The sequence below is a fragment of the Bos indicus x Bos taurus genome, chromosome 7, assembly GCF_003369695.1.
Source record: "Bos indicus x Bos taurus breed Angus x Brahman F1 hybrid chromosome 7, Bos_hybrid_MaternalHap_v2.0, whole genome shotgun sequence".
Taxonomy (NCBI): Eukaryota; Metazoa; Chordata; class Mammalia; order Artiodactyla; family Bovidae; genus Bos; species Bos indicus x Bos taurus.
Window position 1 is genome coordinate 35,471,134 of NC_040082.1, and position 19,156 is coordinate 35,490,289.

Below are 19,156 nucleotides of genomic sequence, written 5' to 3' on the forward strand. Positions count from 1 at the left end.
CTCTGAATAGAAGCCAAGGCTCACTTGTTATTCTTTCTTTCTGCTTCCTTATTAAGGACCAAAAATACTGTTGAGGTCAAAGTAACCTGACTATTACCTGGTACAGAAAACACATTCACATACTCTGCATTCTTCAAAAGGAACACTCTTTGTAAATATATTACAAGAGTATAGTTATTTACTTTTCATTATGAAAAATCAGTGGGTACAAGTAAATACAGTGTCTGTAACATTTAGATTTCACGTGGTAGATTCACCAGGGCTCATTTTATTACTGTGCTTTGTATTTTAATGTACATTAACTATATTCTGCATCAGATAAGGTAATTTTACAGGATAAGAAGGAAATTTTAAAAATTACAGCAACAAAACAGTTTAGATATCTGGTCCTTACATTTCAAAAAAGAGAAATAAATACGAGAAAATTAAGCATTACCATGCCAGCAGTACATATTTATTATTATTCATGAATGTCAAAAGACTTACAAGGCCCATTACTATTAGTATAACTGCACATATGAAATATCACTTAGTGACATGGAGTGAAAAGGACAGTTTCATATATATTTAAAAAATACATTCACATACACACATTCTCTCTCTCTCAAACATTCACTGTTCACTGCTACAAAAGCAGGAGGTATCAAGCTGCAGGAGTTTCAATATACATAACATGTTGAAATATCTCAAGCATAAAAACTACACTTAGGTTGCAAAAATAAAGTTTCTTTCTTCAAACATTTTGATCTGAACTCAAGCAAAGCAAACAATGAACACCAATGATTTGTATGCCATTTAACACAATTTAAAACATTAAAGGATCAACAGTTGTAAAAGTCCTGAAAATGTAGGTTATTTATAGGAATGAACAATGCATTTCTTCCCCCTGCCCCCCCAAAAAAAGTCTACAGCAGATGTGTTTCATCCTGGCTCTCAAATACTTGAAAATCATAATTTACTATATTCACACAGCAAATTGAGGCAGAACAAAATGAGAAAATCATTACTTCAAACGAGGCATTATTGCCCTTAAATTTCCCTAGACAATTTCACTTGTGCAAGAGCATCATTTACCTGAAAGATCATGAGTCACAATCGAAGAGCACTCATACAAAACTATTTCCTTTTTTCTTTAAAAAGTGCCATGACTTCTTGACTTCTCGTTTTAAAAAACACTACCACCACCCCCACCACCACACATACACTAATGAAAGACCGTCTGTCTCCATCTCTTGTCAATCAGGAAAGGCCAGAGTGACTCTTTGATTCCAATTCGAAATGGTGTTCGCTGGCCAATGCCCAAGGTCTCCAATCTAGAGCAATCAAGCTGAGCATTTCTCGGACGTTGTGCTCCTACGACAGGACTGTCAGTTATCTTTAAAACAAACACACAAAATAAAAAATAAATGAGAAGCTCATTGATGAGGTTTTACATTCTCTATTTCCCTTTGCCCTCAGTGCAAGGAATATGATTTGATCCCTAGAAAAATAAATAAAGCATCTGCCACAATCAAGAAAGCACTTTTTCTATAAACTTCACCAATACACATGGGCTCCTTTACACATGGCAATTTAGAGAAATTTAACAATGGAAGCTGCCAACATACAAGCAAAGTTCACTTTGATTAGATTTCATGCAAAGATGGGCTCGATAAAGGACAGAGATGGTATGGACCTAATAGAAGCAGAAGATATTAAGAAGAGGTGGCAAGAATACACAGAAGAACTGTACAAAAAAGACCTTCACGACTCAGATACTCACGATGGTGTGATCACTCACTTAGAGCCAGACATCCTGGAATGTGAAGTCAAGTGGGCCTTAGAAAGCATCATTACGAACAAAGCTAGTGGAGGTGATGGAATTCCAGTTGAGCTCTTTCAAATCCTGAAAGATGATGCTGTGAAAGTGCTGCACTCAATATGCCAGCACATTTGGAAAATTCAGCAGTGGCCACAGGACTGGAAAAGGTCAGTTTTCACTCCAATCCCAAAGAAAGGCAATGCCAAAGAATGCTCAAACTACCGCACAATTGCACTCATCTCACACGCTAGTAAAGTAATGCTCAAAATTCTCCAAGCCAGGCTTCAGCAGTATGTGAACCGTAAACTTCCAGATGTTCAAGCTGGTTTTAGAAAAGGCAGAGGAACCAGAGATCAAATTGCCAACATCCGCTGGCTCATCCAAAAAGCAAGAGAGTTCCAGAAAAACATCTATTTCTGCTTTATTGACTATGCCAAAGCCTTTGACTGTGTGGGTGACAATAAACTGTGGAAAATTCTTCAAGAGATGGGAATACCAGACCATCTGACCTGCCTCTTGAGAAACCTATATGCAGGTCAGGAAGCAACAGTTAGAACGGGAAATGGAACAACAGACTGGTTCCAAATAGGAAAAGGAGTATGTCAAGGCTGTATATTGTCACCCTGCTTATTTAACTTCTATGCAGAGTACATCATGAGAAACGCTGGGCTGGAAGAAGCACAAGCTGGAATCAAGATTGCCAGGAGAAATATCAATAACCTCAGATATGCAGATGACACCACCCTCACAGCAGACAGTGAAGAGGAACTAAAAAGCCTCTTGATGAAAGTGAAAGAGGAGAGTGAAAAAGTTGGCTTAAAGCTCAACATTCAGTAAACGAAGATCATGGCATCTGGTCCCATCACTTCATGGCAAATAGATGGGGAAACAGTGGAAATAGTGTCAGACTTTATTTTGGGGGGCTCCAAAACCACTGCAGATGGTGACTGCAGCCATGAAATTAAAAGACACTTACTCCTTGGAAGGAAAGTTATGACCAACCTAGATAGCATATTCAAAAGCTTTACTTTACACATTACTTTACACATTACTTTGCCAAGAAAGGTCCGTCTAGTCAAGGCTATCGTTTTTCCAGTGGTCATGTATGGATGTGAGAGTTGGCCTGTGAAGAAAGCTGAGTGCCGAAAAATTGATGCTTTTGAACTGTGGTGTTGGAGAAGACTCTTGAGAGTTCCTTGGACTGCAAGGAGATCCAACCAGTCCATTCTGAAGGAGATCAGCCCTGGGATTTCTTTGAAAGGAATGATGCTAAAGCTGAAACTCCAGTACTTTGGCCACCTCATGTGAAGAGCTGACTCATTGGAAAAGACTTTGATGCTGGGAGGGATTGGGGGCAGGAGGAGAAGGGGACGAAAGAGGATGAGATGGCTGGATGGCATCACCGACTCAATGGACATGAGTTTGACTGAACTGCAGAAGTTGGTGATGGACAGGGAGGCCTGGCATGCTGCGATTCATGGGGTCGCAAAGAGTCGGACACAACAGAGAACTGAACTGAACTGAATACTTTTAAACAACAAGAAAAATGTTATCCATAGAACACAACAGTGATGGACCTGGACTTCCAAGAAGTAAGAAGGTTACCTGTTTGTTTGTTTCGGCTGAGTACAGCTTGAGGGATCTTAGTTACCTGGCCGAGGATTGAATCTGGGCCTCAGCGGTGAAAGTGCCAAGTCTCAACCACTGGACTGCCAGGGAATTCCCAAGTAAGGTTCTAAATGCCATGTACTTACCGGTCTTAAGTGGCTGCTGGGGAGGTTGAAGGCATCTGCAATTGCACACGCCATTTCATACTTAGTCATCTGTTCGTTGCCAGACCAGTGAAAGGTTCCCTTAATTGATGGATCCTGACAAGGACACAAATAGTTCAAACTGGTTTCAAACTTTCTGAGTTGAGTGGAATAGCAACTGTGACACGACAACTAACTTAAACAGGTCCAGGAAATATAATGTATCGTACCTTTCTGGAATGCTCTACGTAAGATATCTAAAATCAAATTCCTATAAATCTCCCCAGTTAAAAATGGAAATCAATTTTAGAATTTAGCCTTAAGAATTGTTTTAAAATAAATTGTTAGTGGCTCTGATTTAGTGGAAACCCTAAAATGATTACAGATTTTTATGAAACACAGACCAATTCAACTAGCATTTTCAATGATCCTAAGAAGCTAACACCAATACTTAACAGAACCATTTTTCAAGATGAGTTAATTAGTCATAACATCCTTATTGTCATGGTACATATTTTTTAAAAATACACAAATTTTGATGCATTAAAAAAAAGTCACGCTACTATAAATATTCTAAAATAACTCAGTCTCTAACTTTCCTTTCTGTAGATATTCTATTTAGCTCTAACTTTTACAAACACTTAAAATGAGCTATTTTTCAAATATCTAAAAGAATAATTATAAGTTATTCTTACAGTGGCTGAAACAATTAAGGTTCTTCTGTGCCACTACCTAGATCTTAAATAGACATTACTCGGTACTTAAAACAGGCTTCTTACAAGACATCAGGCAAAGAAAAATACAAGTTTTCAGTTATCTTGCAGTGAGAGAATGACAAATGGAGTCTATAGTATTTGAGAAAAAAAATCAAATATAATAGCATAAAATTTTTATTATTCATAAATACAGCTACTATCCAAGTACTTTTGCTTGGTGTCCTTCTAAATGTTTAAAAAAGCACTGCGATTCTCACCAGCATCCTCTTCTCTGCTAACTGACGACACACGGTGGCCACATCTTTGACGTGCGTGGGGAACCGTTGCTGCCAGTGGTCCATGTTTGCGGACTTGTTGCTGAACTGCACTTTATCAAACATAATAGTCACAGCACTTTCCTCAAGCCTTTCAACTTCTCCATACAGAACAGGAATTCTCAAAACAGCAGCTCCTAGAGAGTAATAAAAGCAGATAATATTTCAAAGCTCACTGGTTCTTAAATCTTGCTGTAAGATCAGAGTGTGTAGATTTAAAATACATTATCACAGAACACATGCAATATACCAGAATGACACAGCTCACCTATTTAAACAAATGTGATCTAGAATATTTTTAAATGTCTCTGTCATGTAGGATATTTTTATAATTATATAATTTCATTACTGTGGCCATTAAAAATAAAACTGATCATGAGAATTTCAACAAGTGATCCCTGATTATTCCTAAATTAAAAAAATAAATGCAATAAAGGACATTTTGGGGACAAAATTCCTACATAGATTGTGTATTGCATTAATGCTAAATTTCCTAAGTGTAATAACTGCATTGTAATTATGTGAAGAACATCCTTCTTGAAGATACATGGTGAAGTACTTTGGGGTGAAATTCAACTAATTCTCTATGAGTTCAGGAAAAAAAACAGTGTACGTGTAAAACATATGGCAAAACGTTAACAATTGGTGAAATCTGTATAAAGTGTATATGAGTGTTCACCACATAGTCCTTGAAATCACTGACTAAGGAATTATAAGGTATTTTATGTGGGTCAATACTAAGGAGTTATAATAGACTAGAAAATTTACACTAATTGAAATTCAATGAAAACTATTTTAAATTAACTTACTAAAGAGCTGGGCAGATGACTTATGAATAACACAGGTTTGAACAGTGTGGTTCCATTTATACGCAACTTTTTTTCATGCAAAATATCATGGATAAGATGTACTGAAGTGGATACCCTATCCTTACATAGGCATAAGGTGAGTGATGGCTAACATAAGGTTAATGTGTTCTCTTAATGTTTCATAACTTCATTTTCAAAGAGTTACATTACCATACAGTATGCCTCATCTCTCTTGTAACTAGAAAAACTCTGTATCAGTCTATCATCACAGGTAAGTGGTTTAAAAAAAAAAAAAAAAATAACAGTATTTAGCTGTATGATGAATGCCTGTAATACCTATGCCAATAGTTTTATAATGATTCATTCACTAGTGTATGGCCAAGGCTACCATGAAGCAATCGTTACTGATTACACTAAGCTACCATTTACTGCTTCTTCCTTACTAATTCCTGAATCATACCTGTAAATAAATATGAATTTCTTCTTAGATTATCTGCATTTTTGATGTGTGGTCTTATAATACATGACACGTATAGTGTTTTGTACCATCTAAAACAACACTAGTGTAGTTACTGACGGACGATTCATCTTGTAAACAAATGAGGTAAACTTACAGTGTTGATACAATACTGTATTTTCTCTTATGATTTTTTAATGTTTTATTCTCTCAAGATTACTTTAGGAATAGTATATAATACATATAACACACAAAATATGTGTAAATTGACTCTCTGTTTTAGTAAGGCTTGGGTCAAGAGCTGCTGTTTAGCTGCTAAGTTGTGTCTGACTTTTTTGCGACCCCATGGACTGCAGCCCACCAGGTTCCTCCATCCACAGGATTTCCCAGGCAAGAATACTGGAATGGGTTGACAGTTCCTACTCCCAGGGAACTTCCTGACCCAGGGATCAAACCTGCATCTCCTGTTTTGGCAGGAGGGTTCTTCACCACTGAGCCACCAGGGAAGACCCTCTGTCAAGAGTAGGCTGTGAGCAATTAAGTTTCTGGAATCTAAAGTTACACATGGATTTCCAAATACGCATGGGTTGGCAACACTAATCCCCAAGCTGTACAAGGGTCAGCTGTATACTAATATATATTCAAAGATGATTTCCAAAGGATAATTTATATTAATAATAATAAAAAACCTAGTCTGTATATGGTATGTATAGTAGGGGATGTTTCTCAAGGATGTAGTACAGTCTAAGGCAATAGTTTCAGTGCAAAGGATCATTAAATCAGGTATTATGCAGCCACTGATATGAAAAAGATATCCTAGAGATGGCTCCATAAGAACTGAAATGCATGTATGTGGGGGGAGAAAAATCAGTTTATAAAACAATATGCACAGATGTTTAGAAATCCACAAAAAACACTTCCATAACCACATTTAGTGCTTCTCTGAGGAAGCACTCTAAGAGAACTCTACAGTTTTAGATTAAAAAAAAAAAAATTTAAGGAGGTTATTTCTTTTATAATTAACACATAAATGTGTGTGTGTATATATACAAACCTTTTCATTATAGGGGACTGGAATGCAAAAGTAGGAAGTCAAGAAACACCTGGGGTAACAGGCAAACACACAGGAAAAAAGAAAAACCATACAAATGACTGTGGATATACAAACACAGGAAAAAAATTAACCATCCAAATGACAGAATACTGCAATCTAAGAAAAATGATACTGATCTTTTTTTTTTTTTTTTTGGAAGATTACAAAAATCTGATTTACTTTCTATCTATAATGGTATTCACGTACACACTGATACTGGAAATGGTCTGAAAGGATTCATAAACTCTCCAGGATTTCAAAAATTCTTGTTTTTCTTGTTAACTACATTCCCTAGTTTTTCTCCAATGGATTTATGCTCCTTGACTAAAACAAAACAAAAAAAAAACAACAACAGGAACTTCTTCCCTGGTGGTCCAGTGGTTAAGAATCCGCCTTCCAATGCAGGAGATGTGGGTTCAATCCCAGGTCCAGGAAGTAAGATCCCACATGCCACAGAGCAACTAAGTCCATACATCACAACTAAGACCCGGCACAGCCAAGTAAAGAAAAACCACTAAATAAGTATTTAAAAAATTAAGATACAGACGCGCATACACACAAATCTTAAACAAAAAGGAATCCTCAAAAAGAGTCAGGGAACTAACTAAAGAGATGTGTCTTACCTAAATTGTTCTCCAGGACGGCCTTTTCTCCTTCTAATTTTGTTTTACCATATAGATTTAGGGGATTTGGTATGTCTTCCTCTCTATAAGGTGGGTTTGTTCCATCAAAAACATAATCAGAGCTAATGTAGATTAGAAATGCTCCAATTGCAGCTACCAAAAAAAAAAAAAAGAGAGAGAGAGAGAGAAAATAATCTATTAAATTACTATACAACCTGATGCTTTACTGGAATTTGTAACAGCTTATTCATCAAAAGTATAACAAATTTCTTATAAGCCATCTACAAAATTTTAATATTTGCACACTCAGCAATCACTTAATTTTTATGAAGATTTTATAAAGTCTTCATTACCTGCTTCCTTTGCTAAATTCCCAGAAGCATCCACATTAAGTTGAGAAGCAGCATCTGGGTGATTTTCTACAACATCTGGCCTTCTCTCTGCTGCACAGTGTACGATGACATGGGGCTAGAAGTTAAGCATTGATGTGTTTTTAGCCCAAAAAGGAATAAAAACAGAAGAACTATAGCCTTCCAACAGTAAGTTAATTCGTAGAAACATGTTTATTAAAACATTCCTTCAACTAAAGAATCTAATTTTTAATGTGGTTTTGTCACACTTCCCTTTTTCAACGTTCAAACTTCCTTAAAAATATACATAGGCCCTGAGAAGGAAAGAGCAATAGAGCAATCCCTAGGCAAAATCAGACAAAACTCTGGGGCAACAACCAGGCTTCTAAATCAAAATAAGCTTCATCCCCTCATCTGAGCGGGAGAAAAGGGCAATCATTTATGTAATTCATATGACCTAAATATTTAGTTAAGTCTGTGGGAAAGGGAGAGGAATAGCAATTGCAAATTAAATTCATAAATTCTAATCTCTTAACTTCATCATTTAAAGAAAATTAAGCATCCATAAAAACTTATATTGCCAGTTAAGTATGCTAAGCAGTGTGTGAGGATCAAGGATTTCACAATCTAATGGAAAAAATGGGTATGTAAAGAGACCGTTTCAATACTGTATAACATGAAGGTCCTTGGTAGAGACCGGGCATCTACTTCCCAGAGGAGCTGAGTCAGAGTTAAGTTTTGGGAAGACCAGTAATCAAAAGGGCTCATGTGCCCAAACACGAAACTTCCTTCTCCTCAGAAACTGCTTGAAGAAGCATGATCTGAAAGTTGCTTTCAAACTTACATGTGCATAAACTAGGATGGTTCTTAAAATGTGCAGTCCTAGGCTCTACCATAGGCTTACTGAATGAAAATTTTGGGGAGTGAGACATAAGAACAAGTTTTCCAAGTGATTCTGATGCAATGTTCTTTGGGTCGTATTTTTAGAAAGAACTTGAATTTCCGATTTCACCTCAAGAGCTGTAACAAAACCTAATTCTTTCTATAACTTTTCTGCGACCATGGCCAACGAGTTGTTTAACTTCTCTGAGCCTTTGTGATTTCTAAAATGGAAATGAGTCCCTTGGACTGCAAGGGGATCAAACCAGTCAATCCTAAAGGAAATCAACCTTGAATATAGAGTAGAAAGACTGATGCTGAAGCTGAAGCTCCACTATTCTGGCCACCTAATGCACACAGCGGACTCACTGGAAAAGACCCTGATTCTGGGAAAGACTGAGGGCAGGAGGAAAAGGGGGCAAGAGAGCATGAGATGGTTGGATAGCATCACCGACTCAATGGACATGAGTCTGAGCCAATTCTGGGAGATAGTGAAGGACAGGGAAGCCTGTCCTTCAGATGTGCTGCAGGCAATGGCGGTCACTAAGTCGGCAACTAAACAACAAAAACAGATATGAGAACAACTATTTTGCAGTGTTGTAAGGTTAACAGATACTATTTTCAAAAGGATTTGTAGTGGAAGGAGAGGGTGGGACAAAATTGAGAGAGTAGCAATGACAGATATACCACCATGTATAAAATAGCTAACTAATGGGAAGCTGCTATATTTAACATAGGGAGCACCGCTCTGTGACAACCTTAAGAAGTAGAAATGGGGCGGGTGGCTCAAGAGGGAGGGGATAAACACATACATACACACACATACACACACACACGGCTCATCTGTGTAGTTTTACCGCAGAAACCAACACAACATTGTAAAGCAATTATCCTCCAGTTAAAAATAAAAAATACAGAAGCAAATATTTTTACCCTCAAAACAAGAAAAGGATTTGCACAGAAAGTGGTACTTAGAAGAGTAATTCTCAAACAGAAGCTTTTTACAAAATGCTTAATTTTCTGCCTTTTGTTAACCTATATCTCAACCTAATTTTTCTAAGGATGACATACTTTTCCACCCCCTCAAAAAAAGAAAAAATGTGCACTGTATACTATTGTTGCTTAATAGGTTAGAGCTTAAGTACTATAACTTCCTTGAGAACAACAATTTTTATATCACCCAGACAGAATCACTGCAGATAGTGACTGCAGCCATGAAATTAAAAGACGCTTGCTCCTTGGAAGAAATGCTATGAAGAACCTAGACAGCACACTGAAGAGTATAGACATTGCTTTGCCAACAAAGGTCCATCTAGTCAAGGCTATGGTTTTTCCAGTGGTCATGTATGGATGTGAGAGTTGGACTATCAAGAAAGCTGAGCACCGAAGAATTAATGCTTCTGAACTGTGGTGATGGAGAAGACTCTTGAGAGTCCCTTGGACTATAAGATTAAACCAGTCAATTCTAAAGGAAATCAGTCCTGAACGTTCATTGGAAGGACTGATGCTGAAGCTGAAACTCCAATACTTTGGCCACCTGACGCGAAGAACCAACTCACTGGAAAAGACTCTGATGCTGGGAAAGATTGATGGCAGGAGGAGAAGGAGATGACAGAGGATGAGATGTTTGGATGGCATCACCAACTCAATGCACGTGAGTCTGAGTAGGCTCTGGGAGTTGCTGATGGACAGCGAAGCCTGGCATGCTGCAGTCCACGGGGTCGCAAAGAGTTGGACATGACTGAGTGACTGAACTGAGACAATTCTTAATAGTTTCTTCCTTACCAGCTGAGCTACCAGGAAAGCCCCTTAATAGTTTACTTATGCTTTAAAATAAACCATACCTGAAAATCATAAATGATGTGATGAACTGCATTAGAATCCAAGAGATTGACCTGCTCAAATTTTGGTCTTGCTCTTCTAAAACCACAGCCAACGGCATGCCAATTATTCTGCTGAAATTCTTTGTACACAGCTCTGCCAAGAAGCCCAGTGGCACCAGTAATGAGAACCCGCCTGTTGGGGATGTTAACTTCCTCCTAAAATGTGAAAGAGGAGAAAAGAAGTAATTAATTTGAAAATAGCCTCTCAACAAAATTAGCCACCATCTTCATTCAACTAAACATTTCAAGTCTGAGTTGTCTGCTTCACGTCCCATATGTATAACTCTTAAGTTAGAACGAAGATCAAACTGCATCAGTAAGTATGTCACTTAAGAGAAAGTTTTAATAATCCTTCCCAAGAAAAGGAACCTAAGATGATACTGCAAGGAATCACCTAGTCAAACAGATTTAGATTTCCTAACAGTAATAATGGAAAAACTTAATTTTTAGGATCAATGATGTCCAAAGTAGTAATAACCATCAACTTTATGTTCTTCTATTTATAAAAATGCAGTTTAAAGCTTACTTATTTCTGCCCTGATTAAATATTAGGGTTATTCTGCGAACATGTTTCCAAACCGACAGTTTTGCTCTTCAATTTTTAATCTCAAGTTTTCTTTTAAACCTCATTATTGGGATATGTCCAAATTAGAGAATTTCATATTTCATAGAAATTTATGTGGAAGAAAAATAAATTTGGTCCTTATAGAACTAACATTCTAACTAAAATTGTAAATATTCCTACACTGACTCTAAATTTACCTATATAGGCCAGTTAAAACTAATAAAACATAAGTAGAGGATAAAAAAAAATAAATATTTTAAACTGATCTATGTTACTATTGTGAAAAAGGAAAAATTCCTCACACACTGAGATAAAAAAAAAAACTACTATTTAGGAAACAATTCCAATTATCTATACATAGAAATTTCCCTTCTTCCCAAGACAGGTTAACGCCAAATATCCTCACAGACATTTGAATTAAGAAAACACTATTCAAAACAAAAAACAGTTTTTATTAGCGTATCAACTTGAAGCCTTTTAAATTTGAAATGTTGGTTTAGTCACTTAATTCTGAGCTGTCAAAAACCTTAAGTATACACACAATACCCAAAGATCTTTTTCCCCAGCCCTCAAGACAGCTAATTTAACAGACTATACTTGAAAAAGAAAAAGAAGAAAAAAAAAAAAGGCCACCTAAATCAAGTATGTCTATCAAAGGAAAAACCAGAAATGAAAGGGCTGAAACAGAAATCAGAAACAGAATGAAGGCTAAGTTTTTAAAGATATTTCTTCCTTAGTTCACCACATTTCAAGATGTTTTAGAAGCTGAAGAAAAATTCATCTAGGCTCTCTCTTGCAAAACTTGGCTCTAAGTCAAACAATCTATGCAAACAAAGATTTAAGCCAGCAAAATATTTTCTTTGAATTTTTGGCAAGAAAACAGCCCTGCAAAGACTGCAATTGTTAAAGAGGTTAAAACAGGCCAGGTTTAGTAGAGACACAATCAGAAAACAATTTGCACAGGATAAATACCATAAAGATCCCTGGGAAAATATTATAAAGTCCTATGAGTTGGTTTCTTCTGAGTTTCTCATGTCACTCTAAAGAAGGAAAAGAATAGACAGTGGTTCTTGGATCAGTGGTTCACAGGCAAACGCCTAGGACAGGAATCAACTGGAAGGCTTTCAGATCCAGTAGATTTGGAATGAGGCCTGATAATCGGCATTTCTAACAAGTTTCCAGGTGGTGCTGATGCTGGTGATTTGGAAACTGAACTTGAGAATTCCAGGAACATCCAAGACCTTCCTAAAGATAGCTCTGACTCAAACAAATAAAAACAAACTGCCATTTACCCTTCCAGAAGCAACAACCTCGTTACCCTTTTCCCCTTAAAAAGGAAAACTAGAAAAAGAAGTCAAAGACCAAACATCATGCTTGTAGTAACCACGAAATTACTGAACAGTAAAATAAGATCTCTGTGTACTTCACTGGTGAGTGAAGCACATTTTTTCTTCATTTATCATCTGTTAAATGAAGGAAATAAAGATGCATCTTACAAATGTGTTTGGCAGTCTTTTTGCCTTTTCAGTGCATCTTAAGAGTCCAGATAATCTCACAATTGAGTGCATCTTAGATTTGATGAAATATATAGTATTAAGTTACAAACACAGCGAGGGTCTTTAAGGAATATAAGATTCTTCACTTTAAAATAGTATGGGTGGTTGCATGGAGAAGATACAAACTCTGTACAGCCTGGGATAATTTGTAAGCTCCCTGGAAGAAAATAGTTCAATAGTTACCTAGTGGTAAGATGTCAGTGTGCAATAATTTTCTATATTAAAAGAGCAGAGAACTGAAGTGCAAGCATTTTCTGAAACAAAGAGATTCTGCACAATCCTCTTCTTGCAAATTCTCATGTGAGAGTTTTCCAAAGCGAGGAACCTTAAATCTAAAGATGTCACAGGTTTTGCCCACAGTAAAAGGAAAAAGGTTGGAAACACAACTGGTCTCCTTTTGCTTCCATCTATCGTCTAGTCAAATGCATGCTGAGTTTTGTCTCAATCCTTTGAACTTATACTTGGTTTCTTGATGACTAAATTTTATCTTCTCTGCCACAAACTGTGGCATTAAGAAGTTACTCCAACTCTACTAATGTAACTTGCTGGTAAAAGTATGCATTTGGACAAATGATTAAGGCTCTTACAGCTTTACAATCCTATAATTCTAACATTTTCCATATTACCCTTCCCATAGAAGATATCCGAATAAACTGAAAGAAGTCTTGTTTAAAGTAACTTTTCTTCTTTTCATACAGTTCTCTTTGGAGACTCAATCAGCATGTTCTGTCACAGTACAGAAGCCAAAACAAGAAGTTTTCATTCAGATTACAAGTTTTTTGGTGGTTGGCAAATAAAATACACATCACTCTGAAATTAACAGAAGTCAAAACAAAATATCTCTATTTTTGAGTCTCTATAACAGAACTCCACCTGAAGCATCTTAAAGCACAGTCTTGATTCTTTTAAAACCAGGGAAATATTCCTCTGAAAATAATTTCGGCTCATTACTCTATAAATTACTTTACTTCTGCCAAACACAGGAATGTCCAACACCTTGAGGAACTCTAAATGAGGAACAAAAAGCTGCGTAGTTAACAAGCATAATTAAGACCTGAAGATATTCTGTCTTCCTGAAAAGTCTATTTTTCAGTTTTTATTCTTATTAGTCAAGTATATTAAACATGACTTTAATTTGCATCTGCCTCTTCTCCCACCAACTCACAGATTTACAGAATTCAGTAACACCAGGTGACCAGATTTATACATACACACACACACAAAACAAAATGTTTGAAAAAGTAAGTACATATAAATAAATGAAGAGTCATAGCTCTTATTATGCCATCAAATCAAATAATAGCCAATTCTAAGGTACAGGACAATAAAAGGCTCTTCCAAAATGATCCAAAACAGTACTCTGGGACAGTGGTTTCTACTTTAGCACACTTGGATTAACTTCTACTAAAAATGTCCTAGAGAAAGTCAAGAGTGAAATATCACAAATATCTAAAGTAGGATCTTCTTAAGTTTTAGTGATAATTATACTTTGCTATTTTCAGAACCTCTTCAATTTGGCAAAGTTTCACATTGATTTATTTGATTCTCACAACATTCCCCTAGAGATAGATCTTTGAGTAGACACTCCTGGACTTTGAGAAGCTTTTTAAAATACCTAGGTGACACTGGTCTAAACTCCCACTGTCACTCTATTGTACCCCACAGCCAGTAATATGAACAGGAACCACCACAGTTTATTCCTGTGACATAAACTATAGAACAGTCCCACTACTACAGGTTCTGAGAGAAGCAAATACGTGTCAAGCCTTTGGTTGTGTAATTTGAATGAAGGAAAACGCATTTTCATTTGTCTACTGAACTCACTGTTAAAACTGATTAACCTTTATATACACACACATGCATGCCCAGTGCACATACACACATACATAAACAAGCAATATGCAACTTTAGGGACTCAGCATTGTGAGGGGATACACAGGAGCGAAACAGAAGATCAAACAGCCCATCCATTCTAACTTTACTCCCCAAATCCCAAAATGACTTGAAAACACTAAATATGCTATATTTTGAAGGTGTAAAAATTTTGCATTCTCAACAACAGCCATCACTTACACCTTCTCTTAAATCCTTAAGATATACTGATTTTGGCGTGAACATTCTTCTTATCCCCAGGGCTAAATATCCTATGGACTGATGAATACTGAGGGGCCTGGGATGAAATAGAGATTGGGGTTTATGGAGATTTATGCAATCTCTGCAGTGGTTCAAAGCTTGAGACAGTCAAAGAGATTGTACTTGAATCCCAGCTGCAATCTTACTGAATGAACTTGGACCAAAGACCTGCTCTCTTAGTCTCAAATATCTGTAAAATGGAACAAAACAAATAATGCATATAAAGTGCACAACAGTGCCATGCATAAACTAAGAGTTCAGGTCTTATCTCCAATCCTGTTACTACTTCTGAAAAGCCACATGGCTCCTTTTTTTCCTCAGAGATACGAACAGTTAAGATCAAAAGATATGAACAAAGGATAAAAACGAAATTTAGAAAAAGTCAAAACAGCTCGGAAAACCCCTCTTCATTCCTGAGAGGAGAGACGGGAGGCTAGAAAGTGAAACCCGACCTAATCATTTCCTGTCGCAGTGGCTGAGAAACAAAACACAGAGGAGTGTGCACCGAGGTAAACAAACTCGGCGGCGCCGCCCTAGTCTCCTGGGGCCTCCGACTCTGGGAGGATGCGTCTGGAAAACCACTCGAGCCCCCGCCACCAGACTTCCCGCTCAGCGCACTTGGTTACCACGAGACGTCTCCCCACCCCGCAAGACCCGGGGCGACTCCCTCACCTCCACCAACCGGCAGTCCCCGGGAACAAAGTGGATAGAGAGCTCTTTCTCCCGGCCCACCATGCCCGCCGTCTTTGCGCTGTCGTCGCCGCCGCCGCCGCAGCGACCGCCACTTCCTTCAGCCCGGGATCGCGGCGGGCCGCAGCTCCAACCCCTTCGGCCCGCCTACCCTAGGTCCGGGCCAGCCCCCTTTCACCGCTTCCGGCTTCCGCCGCCAAGACCGCGCTTCCTGATTGGCCACGCTCCGCCGACGCCCCTGAAAGGAGGCGGGCGCGTTCGGGACGCTCCCAGCCCACGCGCCAACTCTTAAAGGGATACACAAAACAAAGGCCCTGGTCTTAAACTGGGAATACGAGTTTTGTTTAGAGGCCGGCAGGGGACGGGAGGGGGACACGGGGGGCGGGGGTCAAGAATATTTTGTGTGTTCTTCCTTCTCGACTAGGTAAGGAGTGAATTGGATTGCTCAGACTGTGTGCGGTGTCTAAGAATCAACTGGGCACGTGATACATAAAGCGGGATGGAGGTGGTGGTGTAGTCGCTAAGTCGTGTTCCACTCTTGCGATTCCACGGACCGAAGAGCCTGGCAGTCTACAGTCCATGGGATTCTCCAGGCAAGAACACTGGAGTGGGTTGCCCTTTCCTTCTCCAGGGGATCTTCCCAACCCAGGGATCGAACCCGGATCTCCTGCATTGTGGGCGGATTCTTTACCAACTGAACTACAAGGGAAGCCCCATAAAACGGGATGAAACACTTTAAAGTCTTGGTGGGAAGAGTGAAGCGGGGAGAGGAGGCGGCACAACGCGTCTGTATCTCTAGAGCATTAAGTTTTTCTTGAGAGATTGAAAGACTGAAATAAAAATAATAAGTATTGATATCTGCGTCATTAACACTTAAAGAACCCATTTGTCTTTCTGGCATGCCAGAAAGTTGTACGCGTGAAATTCCGAACGTGTCAAACTCTTAACTAGTTAAAAATAAAAACACGTAGGGGGCTGGGGGACGAATTATTTGGTTGCCCCTTCAAAGCAAGGATTCTCGGATTTTATCAGTAATTGCTGAATGAGTTATTGTAGGAGCCTGGCGGGCTACAGTCCATGGGGTCGCAGAGTCAGACACAACTTTGCGACTAAACAATGATTGGGACCCTACATTAGTGAACTTTAACCGGAGTCAAGATCAGCCTTTGAGAAGCACCGCCTTACAGGTTGCAGCGTCAAGCTACGCGAGGCGAACCTCCACTACCAAGAAAAGTAAAAGAACTAGTAGAGAGTCATGCTGAACCGTCTACCACCTGGATTACGCTTTTTTCAAGTGACAGATCAAAAACGGCCCTATTAGGCAACTGCAACTGATTTCCAGTTCAAACCCGAAAAGCCGGGATGCCTGTGAAATTTACTCGCAAAAAACCCGAGCATGGATCTCATAGGTTTTGTCAAATTTGAACGTAAATCTGTACTGTTCTTGTCCAGACACGCAGGATACCAAAACCTTAAAAGTCGCCCACAAACGTGATTACTGCTTGGGTCTTTCTAAAACATATTTTCATACACCTTTTTTGGTTTAATCTTAGAGCTCAACATTAAGCAGCCTTTAAAAAATTTTTTTCCACTTCTGAGTCCGGTGACTTTCTTTCCTACTCAACCCCCCAAAAGAACTCATTTCCTAATTACTGTAAGAATAAAGTTTCTTTTGAACTGAAACAAGAGAGACTGAGCCTTCACACTTTTCTATTTTTGTTTTACTCCAGGCTGTTAATCAATTTAGCATTATTTAGAGTCCTTGAGAGAAAAGCTCCAACGCGAAACCATGCATAATTTGCAAACAACAAAGAAATGGTGTGGGTGTTGGGGGAGCAGATTCAAGATCCTCTTGATCGTTTTTTAAAAGTAATTTTTGTGAAGTTTCTAGTTGCAACGGTAATGCAATCTAATCTTTCCAGAAAAAAAAAAATTCTGTCCTACTCGAAGACGATTTAAGGACTTGCATATGCAATTAGCATTTTGATTCTCAGAGCAGCCTTATCTGGAGTGAGGAACAAAAAGAGTTTACTTGCCTACATTTGAGGATCTGGTTTAATATTTGCCAGATAAAACTTGGGTATGGTTCTAGGGGCACATCTTCGTACATGGGTTTTAATCATCCTTTTTAAAAATGGAAGTTTCTACATGAATAAAAACGCCATTGTTATACAGACAATATCCAAGTTCGTGTGGTGGCTAAGTCTATAAATTTAAATAGAGCAATCTAGAGATAAAAGTTAGGTTAGCAGGTTCATTTCTTGCCAAGACAAAGAAAGCCTGGAGCACCCAACTATAGATAAAAGCGTTATTTCTATAGAACCTTCACCTACATGAATGCATTTTAATCTGGTTAAGTGAAACTGCTGTTTTGGGTTATTTTTGTCGATTGAGACTTAGCTGAGCTCTCCATACAGGGTCAATAATTAAAGCTGTTTAATTATTCCAAGTCCCAAAGTTATAAGTCTTAAATGAAAGACTTTTTTTTTAAAACACACCCTTTTCGGCTTTTACGTTCCCAGACGTTCACTGGGATTCTTGTAAAGAAACTCTATAAAACTCCAGACTGCTTTTCTTGAATAGCTCACTCTTACCTGTTCCATGTTCTCTGGCATTTCAGGCATGATTCCAAAATTATCTGAGGAAAAAGATTTGAGATGGGTTTCAGCCTCTGCCTCCTCGGACCGGGTCTTTGTTCTGCCTGCAGAGAGCGTAGGCACGCGAAAACGTGAGCCACAGCTTCACTCGACCTTTGAAATTAGCATTTTGAGTCGGATCCCAGAATCTCGTGCAGCATTCCACATTGCAGTAAACTGGCAGCTGATTCCCCGTGGCAGTCTTGAAAATACCCAATGAGAAGTTTCATGTTGTACTGCCAGCCAAATAAGGTCCATTATCAAAACCATTAGGAGAACCAACTTAGAAAGAAATATAGATACAACCACAAAAAGCTTCCTGTGAAGACTTGTTGCAATTTTCTCTTGTGAAAGAAAAGCAAGAGCCAGCAGTTGGAAAGCACGCAGGCCATGCAATTGATTCCTATTCTGAAATAGTTTATTGAGTTATGTCTGATTACAACAGAATCCGTTTGGTAAAGTTCTCCAGTGGTTTCTAATTAATTATTTCAAAGGACCGGTAAAAGGCACTTGTGGTAACAATACGCAGATGTTAAAAACCAACAGGTTATTTCCATTAATATGTCCTGTCCCGTTTGAGGAAATGGTGGGTGGAGTAATTTAAATTTGGCTGAGCTTTAAGGACTCCTGTTTCCGTGATTCCCAGACCTACCAGCACCGAAAAATCTATGAAACAAAATCAAGTGAAGCCTGGCAATCCTATTTTTAAAGTTTAAAGGGTATTGAATATACTCTGTTAAATTTTGAACCACTATTCTGGATTAAGGCCTTTTAACAGTTTAACAACAACCAACAAAAAGAATTGCCATTCAGGTACTTCCTGGGTGATCCACCAGTGGTTAAGACTTCCGATTTCCAAAGGAGGGGTTGAGAGTTCTTAGCTACACTTTAGCATGTAGC

At 38.3% G+C, this 19,156-nt stretch overlaps 1 protein-coding gene across 2 annotated transcripts; it reads right to left on the bottom strand.

Annotated features, from left to right (window-relative positions):
* Nucleotides 1-248: 248 nt before the first annotated feature.
* MAT2B (methionine adenosyltransferase 2B) lies at nt 249-18,582 on the bottom strand. Of its 2 annotated transcripts, none has more exons than XM_027545743.1 (7): nt 15,603-15,780; nt 10,638-10,832; nt 7,918-8,032; nt 7,565-7,717; nt 4,526-4,719; nt 3,556-3,669; nt 249-1,375 (listed from the first exon to the last, which is right to left on the bottom strand). In XM_027545743.1, exons 1-7 carry the CDS (start codon nt 15,663-15,665, stop codon nt 1,205-1,207), a joined length of 1,005 nt encoding a protein of 334 aa, XP_027401544.1. In that variant the 5' UTR covers nt 15,666-15,780; the 3' UTR covers nt 249-1,204. The 2 variants fall into 2 exon arrangements, with proteins under 2 accessions (XP_027401544.1, XP_027401545.1); XM_027545744.1 differs by lacking the exon at nt 15,603-15,780 and adding an exon at nt 18,215-18,582 and having other exon boundaries at nt 436-1,375.
* Nucleotides 18,583-19,156: the final 574 nt, after the last annotated feature.

Bases quoted from the DNA above. Each gene is read 5' to 3' on its own strand.
- MAT2B (XM_027545743.1), bottom strand. From the start codon at position 15,665: ATGGTGGGCCGGGAGAAAGAGCTCTCTATCCACTTTGTTCCCGGGGAC. The intron at 3,670-4,525 runs GTGAGAATCGCA...TGTCCTTGTCAG, and splicing joins TAGCAGAGAAGAGGATGCTG to GATCCATCAATTAAGGGAAC. The intron at 1,376-3,555 runs GTAAGTACATGG...TTTGTTTTAAAG, and splicing joins CCAGCAGCCACTTAAGACCG to ATAACTGACAGTCCTGTCGT.